Source organism: Calliphora vicina, chromosome 5 (genome assembly GCF_958450345.1).
Source record: "Calliphora vicina chromosome 5, idCalVici1.1, whole genome shotgun sequence".
In the NCBI taxonomy this organism is placed as follows: Eukaryota; Metazoa; Arthropoda; class Insecta; order Diptera; family Calliphoridae; genus Calliphora; species Calliphora vicina.
The window spans coordinates 7,150,946-7,174,681 of NC_088784.1; the positions used below are offsets into that span (position 1 = coordinate 7,150,946).

Here is a 23,736-nt window from a genome sequence, read left to right on the forward strand (position 1 = left end):
CTCAGCCCAATCTGCAACAAACCGAAACTTTTAAATTTTAATCGATGGGTAGATTCTAGGATTTTCATCATCTTAAAAAAAAATCAAATACTTTGTGGTGTTTATTCACTTTTGAGGTTGAGTGTTTTATTCTGCAATGATTAAGAATATTTACCCTAATAACACTCTTTAAAGGCTTGCTTCAGCCTGCCTTCAATAAGGCTTTCACTTTCATTCCTATTAATAGAAATTCCTATGAAGACATTCTAGAAGGCATTACGCGGCCTTCTATCAGCCCTCTAATAGAAGCGGGTAAACAAGACCTAGGCTTCCAATAACATGCCGTGTAAATAGAAACGATGCGGTTGGGTCTCATTGTGTCTGCATAATAAGGCCTTTCGGGAGGCCTTTTTTCTCGCTGCGATATTTTACAAATATTCGTATTAGCTTAACGTGAATACAACAACAATATGCAGGCGGGCAGGCACTTGTATGTATTAAGTCTGCTCTTTATATAGATTTATAAAAAAATAAGACAAAAACAAGTTATTTAGAGAAATATGTTCGGCGGGAACGAATTTTAAATACCTTTAAATTTACTTAGTCTTAGTATTAATAAGTCTTAGTATAAGACTTAATAAGTCTTAGTCTTAGTATTAATAAGTCTTAGTATAAGACTTAATAAGTCTTAGTATAAGACTTAATAAGTCTTAGTATAAGACTTAATAAGTCTTAGTATAAGACTTAATAAGTCTTAGTATAAGACTTAATAAGTCTTAATATAAGATTTAATAAGTCTTAATAAAAGACTTAATAAGTCTTAATATAAGACTTAATAAGTCTTAATATAAGACTTAATAAGTCTTAATATAAGACTTAATAAGTCTTAATATAAGACTTAATAAGTCTTAATAAAAGACTTAATAAGTCTTAATATAAGACTTAATAAGTCTTAATATAAGACTTAATAAGTCTTAGTATAAGACTTAATAAGTCTTAGTATAAGACTTAATAAGTCTTAGTATAAGACTTAATAAGTCTTAGTATAAGACTTAATAAGTCTTAGTATAAGACTTAATAAGTCTTAGTATAAGACTTAATAAGTCTTAGTATAAGACTTAATAAGTCTTAGTATAAGACTTAATAAGTCTTAGTATAAGACTTAATAAGTCTTAGTATAAGACTTAATAAGTCTTAGTATAAGACTTAATAAGTCTTAGTATAAGACTTAATAAGTCTTAGTATAAGACTTAATAAGTCTTAGTATAAGACTTAATAAGTCTTAGTATAAGACTTAATAAGTCTTAGTATAAGACTTAATAAGTCTTAGTATAAGACTTAATAAGTCTTAGTATAAGACTTAATAAGTCTTAGTATAAGACTTAATAAGTCTTAGTATAAGACTTAATAAGTCTTAGTATAAGACTTAATAAGTCTTAGTATAAGACTTAATAAGTCTTAGTATAAGACTTAATAAGTCTTAGTATAAGACTTAATAAGTCTTAGTATAAGACTTAATAAGTCTTAGTATAAGACTTAATAAGTCTTAGTATAAGACTTAATAAGTCTTAGTATAAGACTTAATAAGTCTTAGTATAAGACTTAATAAGTCTTAGTATAAGACTTAATAAGTCTTAGTATAAGACTTAATAAGTCTTAGTATAAGACTTAATAAGTCTTAGTATAAGACTTAATAAGTCTTAGTAAAAGACATATTAAGTCTTATACTAAGACTTAATAAGTCTTAGTATAAGACTTAATAAGTCTTAGTATAAGACTTAATAAGTCTTAGTAAAAGACATATTAAGTCTTATACTAAGACTTAATAAGTCTTAGTATAAGACTTAATAAGTCTTAGTAAAAGACATATTAAGTCTTATACTAAGACTTAATAAGTCTTAGTATAAGGCTTAATAAGTCTTAGTATAAGACTTAATAAGTCTTAGTATAAGACTTAATAAGTCTTAGTATAAAACTTAATAAGTTTTAGTATAAGACTTAATAAGTCTTAATATAAGACTTAATAAGTCTTAATATAAGACTTAATAAGTCTTAATATAAGTCTTAGTATAAGAGTCTTAATATAAGTCTTAGTATAAGAGTCTTAGTATAAAACTTAATAAGTCTTAGTATAAGACTTAATAAGTCTTAATATAAGACTTAATAAGTCTTAATATAAGTCTTAGTATAAGAGTCTTAGTATAAGACTTAATAAGTCTTAGTATAAAACTTAATAAGTCTTAGTATTAAACTTAATAAGTCTTAGTATAAGACTTATTAAGTCTTATACTAAGACTTATTAATTCTTCTACTAAGACTTATTAAGTCTTCTACTAAGACTTCTTAAGTCTTCTACTGAGACTTCTTAATCTTCTACAAAAACTTATTAAGTCTTCTACAAAAACTTATTAAGTCTTATACTATGACTTATTAAATCTTATATTAAGACTTATTAAGTATGTAAGCATCGATCAGATTACAGTAGACAAAGACCAATATTCTTCATTCGTGGTTTCAACCACCACCAACGAGACGTGTGACAGGCATAAATTGAGTCAATAACATTCTTGGACAAATGACAAAGTATTTCACGTCATTTGAGAACTTAACCGTTGAGGCATTCCTACGTTTGGTAATTGTTACAATAGTCGGGTAGATGGTTTCCCAGCCCCAATTAGAGTTTTGATTAAAAGCATTTGACAATCGTTCCAATATAGTAACGTCTTCCCATCCTGTCACAGAAGCCTAAGTTTTTCCAATCGATAAACAGAGTCCAAAGGAGAGTCAATAATATCCCACCTAGTGGAATTGAATCGAATTGTTTGGAATTGAATATCTTCAAATTTAGTATTCAAGCTTATAAAAGATATCGCTGATGTGCATCAGATTCAGTGATACAAAAATTCACCCCTATCGGCAATAGCATGTGAAATTTATGTTCCCATAAAATATCCATTTCCCTCGAAGGGAAAATTGCTATCGTGATATTCCCATAAACTTTTCATTCACAATAATTGATTTTATTCGTAACAGCTGTTTATTGTTAACAAAATTCCATCACAATATGGGGAATTTTTTCAAGTGAACAAAGTTCATGAACGAAAAATGGGAAAAGGGAACATATTTCATGTGAAATATTGATTCGCGATGGGGGTGATTATTTAACCAATTGGAATGAAACCAAATTACCCACTCTTATGTCGAAAGTTCCCATGACAATTATGCAAAATTTTGAATAATTTTCATTGATAAAGCGTAGAAATTCCTGCTTCAAGGCCTTTAATTAAAATAGCCCCATGAAAATAAATCCAATGATGTTTAATCACAGGATCTAGGGTTAATTCAGATTACCGAAACGAGAGAATACATGACAAACAAATGTCTAATGCAGTAATTAACTGTCTTGTTGAAACCACATGTCCATCCACATCAATATCATTGAATTTAAGCAGAAAGAACTATGTTATCTTGTCGCGATATTGAGTCGCTCCTTGCCTTGCTTGTCGTAGCAATATGGTCCAATGATGTTTCGTACCCAAAATGTGGATAATTTTTATTTGTGACCTTAATGCAGCGAAATGCAAACTCACACCACTACAGTTTTTAGATATTGTAGTTGTATGAGTTGAGAAATATTCTCTGCCAAAAACAAAAACAAATAGCTGAAATAATGAAATAAACAAACATAAAAGCGTAACACAACCTTCTTCAATCAATGCTCATGCGAGACTGACTGTTTTTATACAATGAGTGTGCTTGCGTACATGTGAAAACAAAAACAAGAGAGCTCATTTGAGAGCTCACTGCAGCTCGCTGCCTTAATGACTACTTAAAAATATAGAAAATCGGTTCCAATATTACCAAGATGCGTGTGCATTATATAGAATTTATCTAATACAACATTTTTTAAATAAATTTAAACTTTAAAAAAGTTTCCAAAATCTATACAATTCCAAATAAACTCATCTCCTAAATGTATGCCATTAATATTAACTTGATTTAAATACCGGTTTTTTTGTGCGGTTTTCTCACCCTCTTTATGGTTTTGTTTTGTTTTAAGATATTTTTACCATTAACTTAAAATGATTTACTTACTGCAGCAGAATAAAACGAAAACACCAAACTGAAAATCAAATATACATACATAATAAAGTCACGAAATAATATTATAGCTTAAATGAATGTAATGGGGGCAATTTTAAAGAAGAAAAAACACCAAAAAAACTTTATGATTTCAAACACATAATTTGTTTTTTATATGGATACAAGTAGATAGCTTTTCATATAAACATTCACATATAGTATTTTTATATGTCTTTTTTTCAAATTAACACATTTTTTTATACAAAGGTTTATGCTCCTAAAACAATACAGCCAAAACAAAAGAAATGCGAAATAAAAAATAATGAAAATGTTTCCAAATAAATTATATAAATTTTGCGTATTAACTTTTGCTTAATTTGTCATTGATTTTTGATGGTTTAAAAACTCATACACTTTTAAGAACCATATAAAAAAATATATATAAAGTGTGTACCATTTATTTTGTAGATTTTTTTTAATAATTCAGTTGAAGTGGGTGTAAGCGTGTTTGAGAGAAAAACACAAAATAAAATAAATGAAAAAACACTCAATAATAATATTTCTAGATAAAAACGGATTTAATATTATGTTGTCTTTACTTTATGTTACATTTTCGTATTGACTTTTTTCCATTATTATTTTAAAAAAAAATATCTGTTATTACTTACTACAATAAATATGTATTTTTTTTATTTGTTTGTTTACCTTTGATGTGTTTGCTTTTGTTTGTATTATTATTTAGTCGATAATTTCGTTTAAACTTTAAAGTATAGAATTTATTGTTAAAACAGTTTAAATTTGAAAAGAAATTGTTTTTCTACTTTTTTAACATCCCTAATGTAGGCAATAGATTTTGAAATTTAAATAATACTTAATGTAGAAGAAGTAAATATCTTTTATTGGAAAAAATACAGACTAATTTAAGACAATAACGTTTAGAATAGGAACCCTTTGCATCTCGGGCACTACCAACCATTTAAATTTGATCCCCTAATAGAGGCAATAGTTTTTGAAATTTTAATAATCTATCTTCTATATATATAGCAAGTAAGAGAGCTATATTCGGCTGTGCCGAATCTTATATACCCTTCACCAAATTATACTATAAAATAATTTTTTTTAAATATTTTTAGGTAAAAAAATTTAATTTTTTTTATTGTTTTTCAATTTTTTTTTTTTTTAAATAGTTTTTTAATTTTTTTAAAAATTTTTTTTACATTTTTTTTTTTAGTTTTTAATTTTTTTTTTTGGATAAAAAATGTATGTCAAAAAAAATTTTTGGATGAAAAAAAATTCGGGTTAAAAAATATTTTTCGCGATTTTGACCCATTGTAGGTCCAACTTACTATAGCCTTATCTACATCGTTGCAATGGACTTTGAAATATCTATCATTAGATATTCATATTGTCTATATTAATGACTTAGTAATCCAGATATAGATCAAAAATATGTCAAAAATCGAGGTTGTCCCGGTTTTTTGCTCATATCTCCATTATTTATGGAAAGATTTTGCTGATTTTAAATAGCAAACTTCTCGAAAGCATGTCTGACAGAATTATTGAAGATTTGGATCCCGAAGATATCTGGGGTCTTCAGAAAATTGATTTCAACAGACAGACGGACATGGCTTAATCGACTCCGCTATCTATAAGGATCCAGAATATATATACTTTATAGGGTCGGAAATGAAAAATGTAGAAATTACAAACGGAATAACAAACTTATATATACCCTTCTCACGAAGGTGAAGGGTATAAAAATGAAATGGTCCATGTATGTAATGACATCACGTGAGAACGACTGGAGCGATTTGGCTGATTTTTTTTTGTATTCGATTCGAAATTTTCAGGATATGGTTTGTAAAGAAAAAAAATTCAATAATTCCGGTTATAACTCGGAAATTTATTTTTTTTTAGATTTCAGTCAACTGTAATAAAAAAGCTCCCTAAAGTATGCAGTACAAATTTAGATATTTTATTTGCAAATAAATAAGAACAGGCAGGTGTATGTGGGTTGGAGAAACTTGAAGAGCTAACATTAGTAAATGCTACCCGGCGGTCAACTAGTTCTTAATGTAAATAATATATAATAAGTCCACTATAGCATATATCAGTCATTGAAGAAAAATATGTTTTATTTATGCTGCCCTTAGTAGTATCCTATTATTAATACTATTTCCAGTATATTTTAATTTATTTATTAAAGTTTTATTTGAATTCAATTTGATGCAAATGTTTAACTTATTTGAACAAGTTTCCATTTAACTAAATATTTAAATTTCTTAATTTGCTTCCTAGAACTGAAAAGTGTTAGGCTCTTATAAGTAGATTAAACTTTGTTAGATTAAAATGAACACCCTAAATGTAGACAACATCTAAAGTCTTGCCTTAAATTAAATTTTCATTTTTAACAAATTTTAAATAAATTGTGGTCTCTCTCGTGGCTATTTCATTTGGGTTTTCAAATTGTCCATGCTATGGTAAGAAATAAAAGAAAGATTTTCCTAGAAATTTGTAGGCTACAAATTTCTATGAATGTGAAGTTAAGGGATATTTCGAAGGAAATAATTGTAGTTGCTCTTTAAAATGCTAAGAGTAAAAAGGCAAAAAAGACATTTAATATACATTTGCAACAAAATATCCAAGAAGTATTCTATAGAAAGATACTATTTCCTACAGCCTTAATATAGGCAACACAAAAATAATACCTACAAACTACTATAAATTTACTTAAAATAACTTTAAAACTGCCTACTTATAGGCAACACATTTTAAATTTTTAAATATTGTATTACAAAACAATTTCTGCTACTCACAATAGGGGCCAACACACTTTTAAATAAATTACTTCAAATTTAATTCGCTTTACATCCTAAGGGCCCCTACCTACACACACTTTTATTTCTTTGTATACATTAAAACTTTCTCCTTCTCTGTGTATCCCTTAAACTCTGCACTTAATCTATAATTAAAATAATATATAATTACATTTTATTGGTTGGTTGTTGCCAAACAATTTAAATCTAGACGAAAAACAAACAGATTTGAATACAAAGTATAATTTATCGCTTTTTATTAAAGATTTTTTGCCACAAATAAAAAACCTTCATTCATTCATTGCGTTTCTCATACACAGAGACAAATGAAGTGAGATTTTTGATAATGTAAATGGAATTTCAAAAAGATTTACCATTAAGATTTATGATAATGAAATTAGGACATTAATTTAAAAGCAAAAAAAAAAATAAAAAATAACCAACAACATTTAGCTACAGTTACAGCAACAAAATAAAAGCATGAATTATTTAAAGCTTTAATCAAATATGCTGAAAATTTGTTTATGTTCTACTCTAACTCTCCTTCTTAGGAAGCAGCCACGACAATACGACAAAATTAAACTGTCTTGTTAAGTAAGTAGGCTTTGGCTAAAGTGTCTTCAATTATTTTATATGAAAGAAAAAAATAAATAAAGCATACATTTAGGCCATTTATAAGTAAAGCATACATTTTAACATGTAATTTTGATACAATTTAGATGAAAATTCTACATAATTGGGGAAAAAGTTTACAATTTTAATGTCCAATGTAATTAAGTAGCATTTGTTGAAAAGAAAATCATAATAATTCATAAACCATATATATGAAACAAACAATAATTAAAAGCAGATCAAAATTATTTAAAGTTTTTTTAATTTTTTCCCAACTTTATAATGAAATATACTTCAAAACTAAAATATGCCTTGAAGGGAAATATTTTTTATAGGGGAAATTAAAAAAAATTTTACTAAATTCCTATTTAATCTAAAGATTTAATGATAAATTTAAAATAAAATCTAAAAAAATTTCTTTACATAAAATTTCCCTTAAAGGGGAATTTTTTAACATTAGAGAAATTTCTAAAAATTTTAACAACTTTTGTTTTTTATTAAGATTTATTTGTAAACACATAAAAATTGACTAAAAATACTTCAAAACTAAAATAAACCTTGAAGAGAAATATTTGTTTATAGGGGAAATTTTGAAAATTTTCCGAAATTCCTATTTAATCTAAAGATTTAATGAGAAATTTGAAATAAAATCTAAAAAAATTTCTTTACATAAAATTTCCCTTAAAGGGAAATTTTTTAACATTAGAGAAATTTCTAAAAATTGTATCAAATTTAATTTTTTACTAAGATTTATTTGTAAAAAATATAAAAATTGGCTAAAAATACTTCAAAACTAAAATATCCCTAGAAGGGAAATATTTGTTTAAAGGGGAAATTTTGAAAATTTTGGTAAATTCCTATTTAATGTAAATATTTAATGATAAATTTAAAATAAAATCTGAAAAAATTTTTCTACATAAAATTTCCCTTAAAGGGGAATTTTTTAACATTAGAGAAATTTCTAAAAATTTTAACAACTTTTGTTTTTTATTAAGATTTATTTGTAAACACATAAAAATTTACTAAAAATACTTCAAAACTAAAATATCCCTTGAAGGGAAATATTAGTTTATAGGGGAAATTTTGAAAATTTTCCGAAATTCCTATTTAATCTAAAGATTTAATGAGAAATTTGAAATAAAATCTAAAAAAATTTCTTTACATAAAATTTCCCTTAAAGGGAAATTTTTTAACATTAGAGAAATTTCTAAAAATTTTATTAAATTTAGTTTTTTATTGAGATTTATTTGTAAAAACATAAAAATTGGCTAAAAATATACTAAAACTAAAATATCCCTTGAAGGGAAATATTTGTTTATAGGGGAAATTTTGAAAATTTAGCTAAATTCCTATTTATTGTAAAGATTTAATGATACATTTGAAATAAAATCTAAAAAAATGTATCTACATAAAATTTCCCTTAAAGGGAAATTTTTTAACATTAGAGAAATTTCTAAAAATTTTATAAAATTTAGTTTTTTATTAAGATTTATTTGTAAACACATAAAAATTAACTAAAAATATTTTAAAATAAAATATCCCTTGAAGGGAAATATTTGTTTATAGGGGAAATTTTGAAAATTTTGCTAAATTCCTATTTAATGTAAAGATTTTATGATAAATTTGAAATAAAATCTGAACGAAATTCCTTTAAATAAAATTTCCCTTAAAGGGAAATTTTTTAACAAAGGGAAATTTCCAAAAATTTTATAAAATTTAATTTTTTATTAAGATTTATTTGTTTAAATATAAAAATTGACTAAAAATATTTTAAAATAAAATATCCCTTGAAAAGTAATTTTTTATTAAAAGGGAAATTTTGAAAATTTTACAAAAATTTTATTCAATGAGAATATTTAGTTATAAATTTGTAAAAAAAAAAATAATTTTCGAATAAATATTTTTCAAGAAAAATTAACAAAATTTCGAAATTTTTATGAAATTGGTTCTAAATACCATCTTCTCTTTATTAACAAGAAATCGTAAAAATGCTCATGAATTCTTGTTAATTATCTTTAACAAAGCCTCACATAAATAAATATGTATGTGAGTTGTTTTTCACGATTTCTTGTTAACAGTCTTAAAAATCTTTCTGTAACCATCCAACTTTAAAATTAACCGAGATTTCTTTCTCTTTTTATTCTAATAATGTTTCCTAGAATCAAATTTCAAAACATGTATGTATTTCCGGCAACTGTTTTAGCAAAAAAAATTTCTTTTGAATAGCAATTATTCTTCACTTTAAAAATACCATATTTTCTTTATATCAGCTACCAAAGTTTCACTAAAATCTTTTTAATTAATTCCTCTTAAAAGTATGCTACACTTGTTATAGCTTTAGGTATAACTGTAGTTACAATTTGTATTCGCAACACTCCATCCACATCCAGCACCTTGCTTGTCTCAATAAATAAATCCATTAAATTACAATGAAGTAAACAAATCTCTCTCTTATTGTTTTACAGCCGCCAGGTAAAAGCTGTTTTTAAAACAAGTTCAATACAAATGAACAAATAATAAAAACGTTAAGGTTTTAAGCCAAATTACTTTACAATTAATCATCTTGTGGCTTTAAATATTGAAATAAAAGCAAGAAACAAAAAAAAGTAGCAAAAGTACTTGGAAAACTTAATGCAGAATAATGTACTAGTGAAGCCCTCTACTGAATTAAAACTACATTACATTACCAAAATGCAAAAAGAGAAAATATAAAACAAAACAAAAAGTATTAGGAAAAAAAAAGTTGTTCATTTTGAAAAACTATTTCCTGTTTAGTTGTCGTTTTTCTGTATTTCTGCTCTGTTGTCTTCACTTTTAATAAAACAAGAAGAAAATCTTTCGTCAACATTGCAACATTTCCCAAGGAAAACTTCTACACTACTGCTACTTCTACATGACATTTAGATTTTTTTTTTCTTTTTTTTTAGCTTAAAGAGAAATAAAACAAAATACGAAGAACTAAAAAATCTTTAAGTATAATAAACTACCAAGCTACAAGTAAAAGTAAAACTTTCTGTTTGGTATGACATTTATTTTTACCACCAAGACAGAAACTATGACAGTAAGACTATGTTCTATGAACTACTACATTCTACTGCTGAATGTGGCATGAAAAGTATTGCAGATTTTTAGGTTGATTGCTTTAAATGGCATGAAATAAAATCAATTTGAAATTTCTTTAACAACACCAACTATAACAACTCAAACTCAAACTCCCAATGAACCAAAGAAATGTTGCATGTAGTAGAATGAATTTCTTTTGCCAACTTTTCAGAATAAGCAGAAAAATAAAGTTTTCCTTTTAAAGTGGAGTGGAACAAAAGTTAAACCATATAGGGTTTAAAAGTCTTTGGTGAATTGTTAATGTTGTTTAGACATTATGTTCACTTTTCAGTGCAATACAGTGGGTAGCATTGTTTAAAATAATTGGAATTTAAATGATGTTAGAATTTATGTATGTTCTACATATGTTCCTCTCAGGATTTTGGCTTCATTCTTGAACTTGTAAGGTTATGGTGAACTAAATGGCTGCATAAAATAATCTTTCACATCGGATCCCTTAATCAAAACTTCTCTTTAAAAACAAATTTTTCCAAAAACCTACTATGTATAAATACATATAAAATTTCACAATTGTTGTGTCTACAGTTGCAATATTTCAATATTTAATACGGAATATTTTAGCACAGTTTGTTTTGTACATTTTCCATCACGTATTTACTGCATAAGTATGTATAACCAAAATTAAAAACAAACGCCTTGAGGTAGGCAACAAAATTTCAAAAAGAAATGGGTAAACAAAATACACATTTTGCTTTTCAAAAGAATATTTGTTGCAAATGTTGCAACAACTGTTAAAATATGCTTTAATATGAAACATATTTGTCGAAGCAAATGTGTAAACTGTTTTTTGTAAACATAGAAATATAGTTAAAGAAGCTAAACTTTTGTATGTAATAAAAAATGTAGATCTTGATAAACCTCAATAGCGCCAGACGATATGAAAATCTTGAAATCTTATCGATAACTTTTCTATGGAAAACTTAAGTTATGGATTACTTTTCTATAGACAACTTAAGTTATCGATAACTTTTTATAGAAAACCCAAGATAACAATAACTTTTCTATAGAAAAATTCAGTTATCGATAAATTTTCTATAGAAAACATAAGTTATCGATAACTTTTTTATAGTTATCAATAACTTTCTGTAAAATACTTATGTTATCGATAACTTTCTGTTAAAAGTTTTCTATAGAAAACTTAAGTTATCGATAACTTTTCTATAGAAAACTTAAGTTATCGATAACTTTTCTATAGAAAACTTAAGTTATCGATAACTTTTCTATAGAAAACTTAAGTTATCGATAACTTTTCTATAGAAAACTTAAGTTATCGATAACTTTTCTATAGAAAACTTAAGTTATCGATAACTTTTCTATAGAAAACTTAAGTTATCGATAACTTTTCTATAGAAAACTTAAGTTATCGATAACTTTTCTATAGAAAACTTAAGTTATCGATAACTTTTCTATAGAAAACTTAAGTTATCGATAACTTTTCTATAGAAAACTTAAGTTATCGATAACTTTTCTATAGAAAACTTAAGTGATCGATAACTTTTCTAAAGAAAACTTAAGTTATCGATAACTTTTCTATAGAAAACTTAAGTTATCGATAACTTTTCTATAGAAAACTTAAGTTATCGATAACTTTTCTATAGAAAACTTAAGTTATCGAAAACTTTTCTATAGAAAACTTAAGTTATCGATAACTTTTTCATAGAAAACTTAAGTTATCGATAACTTTTCTATGGAAAACATAAGTTATCGATAACTTTTCTATGGAAAACTTAAGTTATCGATAACTTTTCTATGGAAAACTTAAGTTATCGATAACTTTTCTATGGCAAACTTAAGTTATCAATAACTTTTTTATAGAAAAATAAAGTTATCGATAACTTTTTTATAGAAAAATAAAGTTCTCGATAACTTTTTTATAGAAAAATAAAGTTATCGAAACTTTTCTATAGAAAACTTAAGTTATCGAAACTCTTCTATAAAAAACTTAAGTTATCGATAACTTTTCCATAGAAAACTTAAGTTATCGATAACTTTTCTATAAGTAACATAAGTTATCGATAACTTTTCTATAGAAAACTTAAGTTATCGATAACTTTTTTATAGAAAACTAAAGTTATCGATAACTTTTTTATAGAAAACTAAAGTTATCGATAACTTTTTATAGAAAACTAAAGGTATCGATAACTTTTTTATAGAAAAATAAAGTTATCGAAACTTTTCTATAGAAAACTTAAGTTATCGAAACTCTTCTATAGAAAACTTAAGTTATGGATAACTTTTCCATAGAAAACTTAAGTTATCGATAACTTTTCTAAAGAAAACATAAGTTATCGATAACCTTTTTATAGAAAAATAAAGTTATCGAAACTTTTCTATAGAAAACTTAAGTTATCGAAACTCTTCTATAGAAAACTTAAGTTATCGATAACTTTTCCATAGAAAACATAAGTTATCGATAACTTTTCCATAGAAAACTTAAGTTATCGATAACTTTTCTATAAGTAACATAAGTTATCGATAACTTTTCTATAGAAAACTTAAATTATCGATAACTTTTCTATAAGTAACTTATGTTATCGATAATCTTTCTATACAAAACAAAACTGAAGTTATCGATAACTCTTCTATAGATAACTTAATTTATCGATAACTCTTTTGCAGAATATGAAGCTCGCCAACAAGAGACTCATTTCTATATATACTTGAATTCCCTTACCGAGAGACACAATTAAAAAATCTTGTGAATGTAATGAAAATAGACAAAAAATTTTAAAAACTTAAGGTTTACGTAATAATAATTTTATGCTTCAGAAAATCTTATTTCACCTTTCATGCCAAAGAAATATTATTTATCACCAAAAAATCATTTATTTCATATTTAATCTAGTAGATTATTAACAATTGCTTTTGTTTTCCTATACCTTTTCCAGACAGGAAACACTACTTGAAAATAAAGTTTTGCTTAAGCACAATTATGCTGCAAAATCAAATTAATATTACAAATTCTAAGGCAAAATCATTGCCTACTTTTAGGCTTAATAACAATAAATTAAATCACTTTATACCAAATGCTTCAGAAATAAAATGAAAATGTCTCAAACTTTTAATTAAATTAATTTCATCAACTAATTAAAATATAATTGACTTTTACTACAACCAAAATTACAAAAGAACCAGAAAAAAAGAAAATAATTTCTAAACTTTACTCTAACAGCTCTGATTCGGTGTCTTAGGTTGCCTCTTGCTACAGCTGGCCTATATTCTATAAGAAATTTACGAAAAAACACACATTTACCTACAATTTAAAACATAAATGAAAGTGGAAAGTCAGTTGTATATACAGAAAAGAAAAAAAATCACATTCAATTAAAATTAATACGCATTTAATTACGGCCTGACAGCTACAACTACATCAGGTATCATAAATACCAAACAAAAAACAACAACACAAGCCAACAGCAAAAAGAGGACAAAGAACTGGAAAAAATTGTCTCTATTTAAACAGGCTTGAAAACAAACTTGAAAAAATAAAGAATCAAGGATAAATATCTTCATTTAGCACCCAGAAGCAACAGTACAAAAGTCATTCAAAAGTCTATATGTTGGAACACACACCCCCAGCAGCAACAAACAAATAAACAACAACAACACCGAGACGTTATAAAAGAAATAAAGGAAAAACGAAATATTCTATTCGATAAACAGACCTTGTCTAACCTTTAAACAGTCAAGACATCGACGAACGCAACCCAGTCAACCAACAAGGCTACAAGTCAGTATGTCAGTCAGTCATAATGGTTCATCTTTGATTTCAGTCAGACAAGCAGCAATGTTGGCGCAACAAAGTAACCACACAGAAAAATACACAATTGAATTGAAACCATTGCCACAAACATGATTAAAAGGTGAGGTAAGGGACACATTTAAAATGTCAACCTTTTATAAAGGGAACAACTTGACATGTAAGGAATTTTCAAAATAACATTAGAAGTAGTAGGCATTTATTTTGATATCTTAGTAATGTCTGCAATTAACCCATTTAAGAAGTTATTGTAGTAATTAAAGGATAGAAAAGGAATGTCTGTCTTATGGTTGCAGCGCTTTTAGCTACTAGCTCCTACTATCGACAGGTTTAGCAGTAAATAATTCGACTTTTCTATAGAAAACTGAAGCTATAGATTAATTTTCTATAGAAAAGTTAAGCAATCGGTAACTTGTCTATAGAAAACTTAAGTTATCGATTACTTTTCTTTGGAAAACTGAAGTTATCGATAACTTTTCTATAGAAAACTTAAGTGATCGATAACATTCCTAAAGAAAATTTAAGTTATCGATAACTTTTCTATAGAAAACTTAAGTTATCGATAACTTTTCTATAGAAAACTTAAGTTATCGATAACTTTTCTATAGAAAACTTAAGTTATCGATAACTTTTCTATAGAAAACTTAAGTTATCGATAACTTTTCTATAGAAAACTTAAGTTATCGATAACTTTTCTATAGAAAACTTAAGTTATCGATAACTTTTCTATAGAAAACTTAAGTTATCGATAACTTTTCTATAGAAAACTTAAGTTATCGATAACTTTTCTATAGAAAACTTAAGTTATCGATAACTTTTCTATAGAAAACTTAAGTTATCGATAACTTTTCTATAGAAAACTTAAGTTATCGATAACTTTTCTATAGAAAACTGAAGTTATCGATAACTTTACTATAAAAAACTTAAGTTATCGATAACTTTTCTATAGAAAACGTAAGTTAACTATAACTTTTCTATAGAAAACGTAAGTTATCGATAACTTTTCTATAGAAAACTAAAGTTATCGATAACTTTTCTATAGAAAACTTAAGTTATCGATAACTTTTCTATAGAAAACTTAAGTTTTCCAAAAATTTTTCCAAAGAAAATTGAAGTTATCGATATCTTTTTTATAGAAAACTGAAGTTATCGATGACTTTATTATAAAAAACTTAAGTTATCGATAACTTTTCTATAGAAAACTTAAGTTATCGATAACTTTTCCAAAGAAAATTGAAGTTATCGATAACTTTTTATAGAAAACTGAAGTTATCGACAACTTTTCTATAGAAAACTGAAGTTATCGATGACTTTATTATAAAAAACTTAAGTTATCGATAACTTTTCTATAGAAACACAGGTTATCGATAAGTTTACTATACAAAACAAATGTTATCGATAATTTTTCTATAGAAAACAAAAGTTATCGATAACTTTCTATAGAAAACTAAAGTTATCGATAACTTTCTATAGAAAACTAAAGTTATCGATAACTTTCTATAGAAAACTAAAGTTATCGATAACTTTCTATAGAAAACTAAAGTTATCGATAACTTTCTATAGAAAACTAAAGTTATCGATAACTTTCTATAGAAAACTTATGTTATCGATAACTTTTCTATAGAAAACTGAAGTTATCGATAACATTCCTATAAAAAACTTAAGTTATCGATAACTTTTCTATAGAAAACTTAAGTTATCGATAACTTTTCTATAGAAAACTAAAGTTATCGATAACTGTTTATAGAAAACTTAAATTATCGATAACTTTTCTATAGAAAATTGAAGTTATCGATGACTTTTCTATAGAAAACTTACGTAATCGATAACTTTTCATGTTTACAACGCGCCCTTAATAGGTTAAGTAGTATTTAACTTGATTTCTTTGTGTGCTATCAAATTTAACCATCAAAAGAAAGTGAAAGCATTTACCAAACTGATACTACATACAAACAAATACAAAAACTCGACATTTTGTACAAAACCTAAAAGATGACTTTAACGAAAAATACATAAAAAAAAAATTTAAAACAAACGCGTTAAAGTTTAGCAGCGAAGCAAATTTTAAAAACAATTTTTCATTTCTTTTCCTCTGCATTCATCAGACTAAATTGTAGCCATTACACACTAGTAGAGCAGAATTAAGAGACAGAATAATTGCTTGTTTATTTGCATTTGGCATAAAGAAAATAAGACAAGAAAAAAAAAACCTAAAATCAAATCAAAAATCTACTTTCTGTAGCATACATTTAGGAATTTCGTTTTGATTTAGCTACAGAGTAAGTGTTTTGTTTATTTCGAAGATAGAATTTAGAATGAAGACTAAAATATGTTGCCATGTTGTTTTCGTACTGGTCGTAATTACTTAAAATTAAAACGTATTTATTATGCTAAATGAAAACAATAACAGAGGCACAAACAGCCAACACAAATAAATATCTGGGCTTGTTATGTTTACTGATTGTTAGACCATCATGAAAATTATCTCAATAACGACACCAGGAATTTGCTGTAGACACTGTATGTGGCAGCTATTATTTAACAAGGACAAAACATTAAGATAGAAGGAAGGACGCAGCGACAGCAGTATTTCTTTCAATTATTATTCGCACACAAATAATAAGAATAATAAAGAAAATTAAAACTAAAATATAATATTTGATTAGTTAATGAATTGTATTAGAATTTTGGGGGGAAAAGTTTAGCTAAATATTTTAGATTTAATTGTAACTGTCAATAGAATAACGATTACATTAAAATATAAACGAGAGGGAGAAATTGTTAAGTTAGCACTCGTGTACTTTAACCAAACAATTTATAGACTTTATTAATGTTCAAGAGTTAATGCTTGAAAATAGTTAACATTATAACTTTTAAATTGTCAAGAAACTTGCGCTACAATATAACAAACGTTTGAACAGCATTTCAAAATGTTTTCTGCTCTTCAACATCAATTTAATTAAAATGCATAAATAAGTTTTTTTAACCAAAATAAAATTATGTACAAAATGTATCGAAGAAAACAACAAGCTGTTCTTATATGAGAAAAAACATGTTCAAAGTTTTTTTAACTCAAAAAAAAAAACTGATGTTTCAGGTAAAAACAAACAAACCACAAACATTAACTTGTAGTTTGATAAAAGAAACTATAAAATATTAATTCATACGAAAAACTTAAAAAGTAAGGAAAATATATTACAAAAAAAAAAAAAAAAACAGAGATGCGATTCGATAAAAGTTGTAATGGGATATTCACTAAAAAAGTTATAATATCGATAAATATCCTATAGAATACTAATGTTATCGATTACTATAGATATCTTACTTTATATTTTCTACTTAAATTATCAATTAAATTTCTTTAGAAAACTTGAGTTCTTGATCAATTTTCTACAGAAAACAGAAGTTATCGATAATTTTCTATAGAAAACTGATGCTAATGATAACTTTGCTATAGAAATCATAAGATATCGATAAATTTTCTATAGATAATTTTTAAATAAAAAATATCGATAACTTTTCTATTAAAAACTTAAGTTATCGATAACTTTTCTATATAAAACTTAAGCAATCGATAAGATTTCTAAAGAAAACTTAAGTTATCGATACATTTTCTATAGAAAACTATGTTATCAATCAATATTGTATTGAATCTGGATTGATATGCATATGTGTGGATATCAGTCCGTCTGATGCCTGATACAAAAAAAAACGCATATTAAGTCACTCCCCCTCGCAACATATTCAAAATGTTATCTTATGGGAATCATACTTTTTTTTCGTAAGTCTGTATAATGTGTCTGCATCCATATGTGTACACAAGACATGGATTGGTTGTTTGTAAAATATATTTTTCATATTCAATCATGTATCTTTCGTATATGAAATATTTACGTACACAGTTTTCCTTTCTTAAACAAAAATGTTATTTCATTAAAATGATGTTTTTGTTTATCAGATAATTTATACTTTAAGAAGGGAGGCGTAGGTATATAAAAAATACATTTATAATTAAAAAAAAAAAATAAAATCTGTTTATAGCAATAGATAACTGGGAGTAGCCTTGCATAAAATTATAAATAATAAAAACATTTTTACATATTAATAGATTCTGTAGACATTTATATTTTAAATAAAGATTTTCATGATACAGATACATATCTGTATTTTGGTATTGTTTGCATAAAAACTAATAAATTAAAAAATAGCTGGGAAAAAAATTAGTAACTACCACTTTTTTACTTTATTTTAAATTACCAAAATACTTTTATAGCAATATACGAATAGAGCAAATAAATTGTTTATATGAAAATCTATCAACAGATATTACAACGGCAATATAAAGTAATAACAAATAATAATAAAACACTATATTGTGGCAATATTGTTCAACTATATTTTTATTAAAAAATATTTGCCTGAAAATTTTATTATATTTGTTTCACCAATACCATACATACCAATATCAATTTATTGCATGCAATACATTGGAATACATACTTTTATAATAAACCTAAAGCAACATTTTAAAATATATATACTCCCTTGTTCTCTCAATTTGGCATTTTATAGTATTTAAACAATTATCAACGAGTTAAAAATATAGAGACAAGCTCAAGGGTATAACAATGTGCAATAAACTCGTTTGCTTTTTATTGCAACAGAACAAAAACAATATTGCAGGATTATTGGTTAGAATAAAAAAAAATCTAAAATGAATTTTGTTTGATAGAACAATGTATGAACTGCATACAAAGAATATCTAGTATAATAAAAGAGGATTAAGAGGGAAAATAGCTAACAATGATTTAGTTAAATAGCGAAATAGAGAAAAACTGCAATAAATTATTTAGGGATAAAGGAAAACTGACATGAGGTTATGAAAAATTATATACACATAGATACAAATTTTTATGGATGATGTTTTTCAAATATTTAGAAAAAACAAATGAAATTTTATATGACATACAAAAAATTGTGTTAGACACGAGAAGAAAAACATTATTTTTTTTTGGTTTTTTATAAAAACCATTGTAGAATTAGCAAGGTACAATTATTAGAAAGTATGTTCTCAATTATACATTCCCTATAACGTCAAACAAAAGAAAATAAAAAATATAAAAAGGAAATGCCAAAAAAAAAAATAATTGAATTTAAATTTTTTGAATTAAAATTTACTAACAATTGAAGAAAAACTATATTTTTTAATACGTGTGTATAATTTCAGTTAAAACGTAACAAATTTAAAAAATATCGCGGTAACAAATTAAAAAAAGTTAAGTGATTAAATACATAGTTTGACGTTTTAGGGGTGAACATTGGAAACTCTCTCTAATAATTGTACCTGGTAACTGATTGTACCATGATAAAAACTAAATAAATTAACAGAAAATATAAGTTATTCATAACTTTTCTATAGAAAACATAAGTTATCGATAACTTTTCTATAGAAAACAGAAATTATCGATAAATTTTGCAGAAATCTTAAGTAATCAAAAACTTTTCTATAGAAGACTTGAGTATTCGATAACTTTTCTATAGAAAACATAGGTTATCAATAAGTTTACTATACAAAACAAATGTTATCGATAACTTTTCTATAGAATACTAAAGTTATCGACAACATTTCTATAGACAACAGAACTTATCGATAACTTCTGTAAAGAAAACTTAAGTTATCGATAACTTTTCTATAGAAAACTAAAGATATCGATAACTTTTCTATAGAAAACTTAAGCAATCGATAACTTTTCTATAGAAAACTTAAGCAATCGATAACTTTTCTATAGAAAACTTAAGCAATCGATAACTTTTCTATAGAAAACTTAAGCAATCGATAACTTTTCTATAGAAAACTTAAGCAATCGATAACTTTTCTATAGAAAACTTAAGCAATCGATAACTTTTCTATAGAAAACTTAAGCAATCGATAACTTTTCTATAGAAAACTTAAGCAATCGATAACTTTTCTATAGAAAACTTAAGCAATCGATAACTTTTCTAGAGAAAACTTAAGCAATCGATAACTTTTCTAGAGAAAACTTAAGCAATCGATAACTTTTCTAGGGAAAACTTAAGCAATCGATAACTTTTCTATAGAAAACTTAAGCAATCGATAACTCTTCTATAGAAAACTTAAGCAATCGATAACTTTTCTATAGAAAACTTAAGCAATCGATAACTTTTCTATAGAAAACTTAAGCAATCGATAACTTTTCTATAGAAAACTTAAGCAATCGATAACTTTTCTATAGAAAACTTAAGCAATCGATAACTTTTCTATAGAAAACTTGAGCAATCGATAACTTTTCTATAGAAAACTAAAGTGATCGATAACTATTTTATAGAAAATTATAGTGATCTATAACTTAAGTTAACGATAACTTTCCTATAGAAAACTTAAGTTATCGATAACTTTTCTATATAAATCTTAAGTTAACTTCTCTATAGAAAACTTAAGTTATCGATAATTTTTCTGTAGAAAACTAAAGTTATCGATAACTCTTTTATAGAAAACTGAAGTTATCGATAACTTTTCTATAGCAAATTTAAGTAATCGATAACCTTTCTATAGGAAACTAAAGTGATCGATAACGTTTCTATAATATAAGTAATCAATAACCGTTTTATAGAAAACTAAAGTTATCGATAAATTTTCTATATAAAACATAAGTAATCGATCATTTTTCTTTTGACATAAAACTCAGTTTTTAACAGCATAAAAAGGTCTGCAACAAAAATTCAAACAATTATTTTCATAAAAAATATAAATAAGAATAGAGCTTAAAAGCACTAAGTAGTTAATACTGTCTCTACTGTAAACAAAGCGTTCCACAGTTTTCAGCAATCATATATAATACATATGTATTTATGGCAGTGTTGCCACCAAGACAATTATAAACTACACATGCCTCATGCCAAAATTACACATACGAGAAAAAATTACACATGTAAATAAATTTTCGTGATTTCAATAGGAGAAATTGTCTAAAATTGTCATGAATATAAAAGGTTTGTCACAGTGAACTCTGGGATGTTTGGACCAAATACGATCACTTTATTGTCAATGAACAATTTTCACTTGCGGTGATTTTAATTTATCCAGGAATTGGATTTTTTAGTGAACTTTTCTAATTTAATGAATTCTTGAGATCAGTCAAATATGTCAATCCCAAATACGCCTTTAACAATTATTAATCATGTCCATTTTAATTTATTTCTAATTTATATTAAGTGCTTTGAAATCAGTTTTGTTTTCAGTTTCAAAGATAAATATTTTTTACTATTTGTTTAAAAATTATAGCTCTGATCATTTTCATTCCCGTAAATACTTTACCATAAAATCTTGTAACGTTTATATTTTTAAAATTTGTAGTTATAAATTTGAAATAAAGCTTCCAAAATAGTAAGTCAATTTTATTGTTTATTATTTAAAACACAAACCAGAAACCACACAGACAATAGCATAAACTCAAAACGGTTCTTACGGGTATAAAAAATAACTGGAAACAATTTGTGAATAAATTTTTCTCACACAAATTCCTACGTTCGTTTTTTTTTCTTAAGATTGGCTAACGTTACCCCGAAATAACTGCAATTATCGTTACCGATATAATAGTTTATACCGTTATCTGTAAATACCGTTACCCTTATTCTATAAACAATTTAAAATTATAAAAATACAAATTTTCGATTTTGGTTATTACAAATTGTTATTGAAAAACGTTAATTTCCAAAATAACGAAAATTAACGTTTTTCCAATAACAATTTGTAATAACTTGTAAAAATGTACATTTATTGAACTATCACAAACGCCGAAATATCCATCTGAAAAACCAAACATAGCAATCTCCAAATTACTTATCGTATTTTTCTGCAAACCTTAATGTAAATTTAGTTCAAACTTGATTCATATCTTCATCTTATATATAAATAGACCAAACGTTTTTTTGTGGTACACTTTTAAGTATGTTATTGTCCACCAATATTAATAAAACATATTGTTTTCGAATTTCGGCCACCGGGATTTCCTAGTACATATAATTCCATTATACTGAGTAACAAGCGAGTACAATATAATAAATATGAATACATTTAGAGATACTGGATTTGTATTTATCAACTAAAATAGAGGATATAGCTACTTTCCCTCATATAAATGTACATATTTATTTCAGTCGGTTTTGAAATCTGAACAATCCATAAGTCATTCATTCAATTAAAATCCAAAATATAGATAAAAGACATACATTGACAATATATTTTGGATATAATTCGAATTTAAAATTACACATGAATTACACATTCACTCAATTACACATGGGCTACACATCCAAGATAAAATTACACACAATATGTGTAATTACACATGAAGTGGCAACACTGATTTATGGACAATTTTTTTATTCCAATTGCAAATAACTAAATTCAATTTATTAAGCTATTAATAACATTAACAAATGTTCATCTTTAATATCAGTTTCTGTTCAACTCACCTGCATAAATTGCTTCAATAATAACATCTTCCAAATGACGAACATTACTGATTTCCAACTCTTCCAACAATACATCATAGGGTATGCTTTTATTTTTGATGGCCAACGAAACGATGGTTAAATGTTGCAATTTCTTTTGCATGGCTGTAGTTAAATCCAAATAGTCCTGGGGCTGCTGGCGATATTGTTTATATGTGCCATAAGCAAACAAATTCAAGGTGTTGAAATATTTTACATGGTCACCAGTTTTTAGCTAAACAAAGGTAATAATAATAACTATACTCTAATTGGAAAGATTTATTATTTCACAAACCTCTTGAATGTTTGGCATAACCAATAGTTCGCCAAATACATAGACACCTGGTGCTTCTAAAACTTGTTTGACCAACTCTAAAATGGCAGCACCATGAGCTGTCTTGGCCAGCAAGCAAAATTGTTGCAATTGCTTGTGGGCCGAATCATTGGTGGGTGCCACCGGCTCTTCATTGGACATTAAAATATCTTGGGTCATGTTTATTGTTCACTTTGTACACGTTTTTTTATAGTTTATTATAATTGTTTCTGTTTGTATTTTGCAAAACAACCGGCAGACAATGAAAAACGCACTCGAATTTATATCACGTAAAAACACAAACCAAACTGTTTAATTTTTTTTTCGTAGAACCAGCTGATTCACTGTCAGCTGTTCGTTTTTGTACATGCGCGCACAAGGCGAATTCAAACAAGGTGGTGGCAGTTCTACAAAAACAACGATTGGTCTTAACAACTGTCAAAAAACCAAAATGAAAAATTAAACAAATAAGTATTTAAACTTAATATAGTGTAGATAATTGATTATTGAGGACATAACTTATTTATGTAAACAAT

The 23,736-nt window shown here is 25.9% G+C and overlaps 1 protein-coding gene across 1 annotated transcript in view; it reads right to left on the minus strand.

Annotated features, from left to right (window-relative positions):
• Positions 1-23,438, minus strand: part of CSN7 (COP9 signalosome subunit 7) — an 83,745-nt gene extending 60,307 nt beyond the window's left edge. The window contains exons 1-2 of the mRNA XM_065513620.1: positions 23,183-23,438; positions 22,870-23,122 (exon numbers count right to left, since the gene is read on the minus strand). Of these exons, the coding sequence (XP_065369692.1) occupies positions 22,870-23,122; positions 23,183-23,380 (451 nt within the window). The 5' untranslated portion in view covers positions 23,381-23,438. The remainder of the gene's footprint in view (positions 1-22,869; positions 23,123-23,182) is intronic.
• Positions 23,439-23,736: the final 298 nt, after the last annotated feature.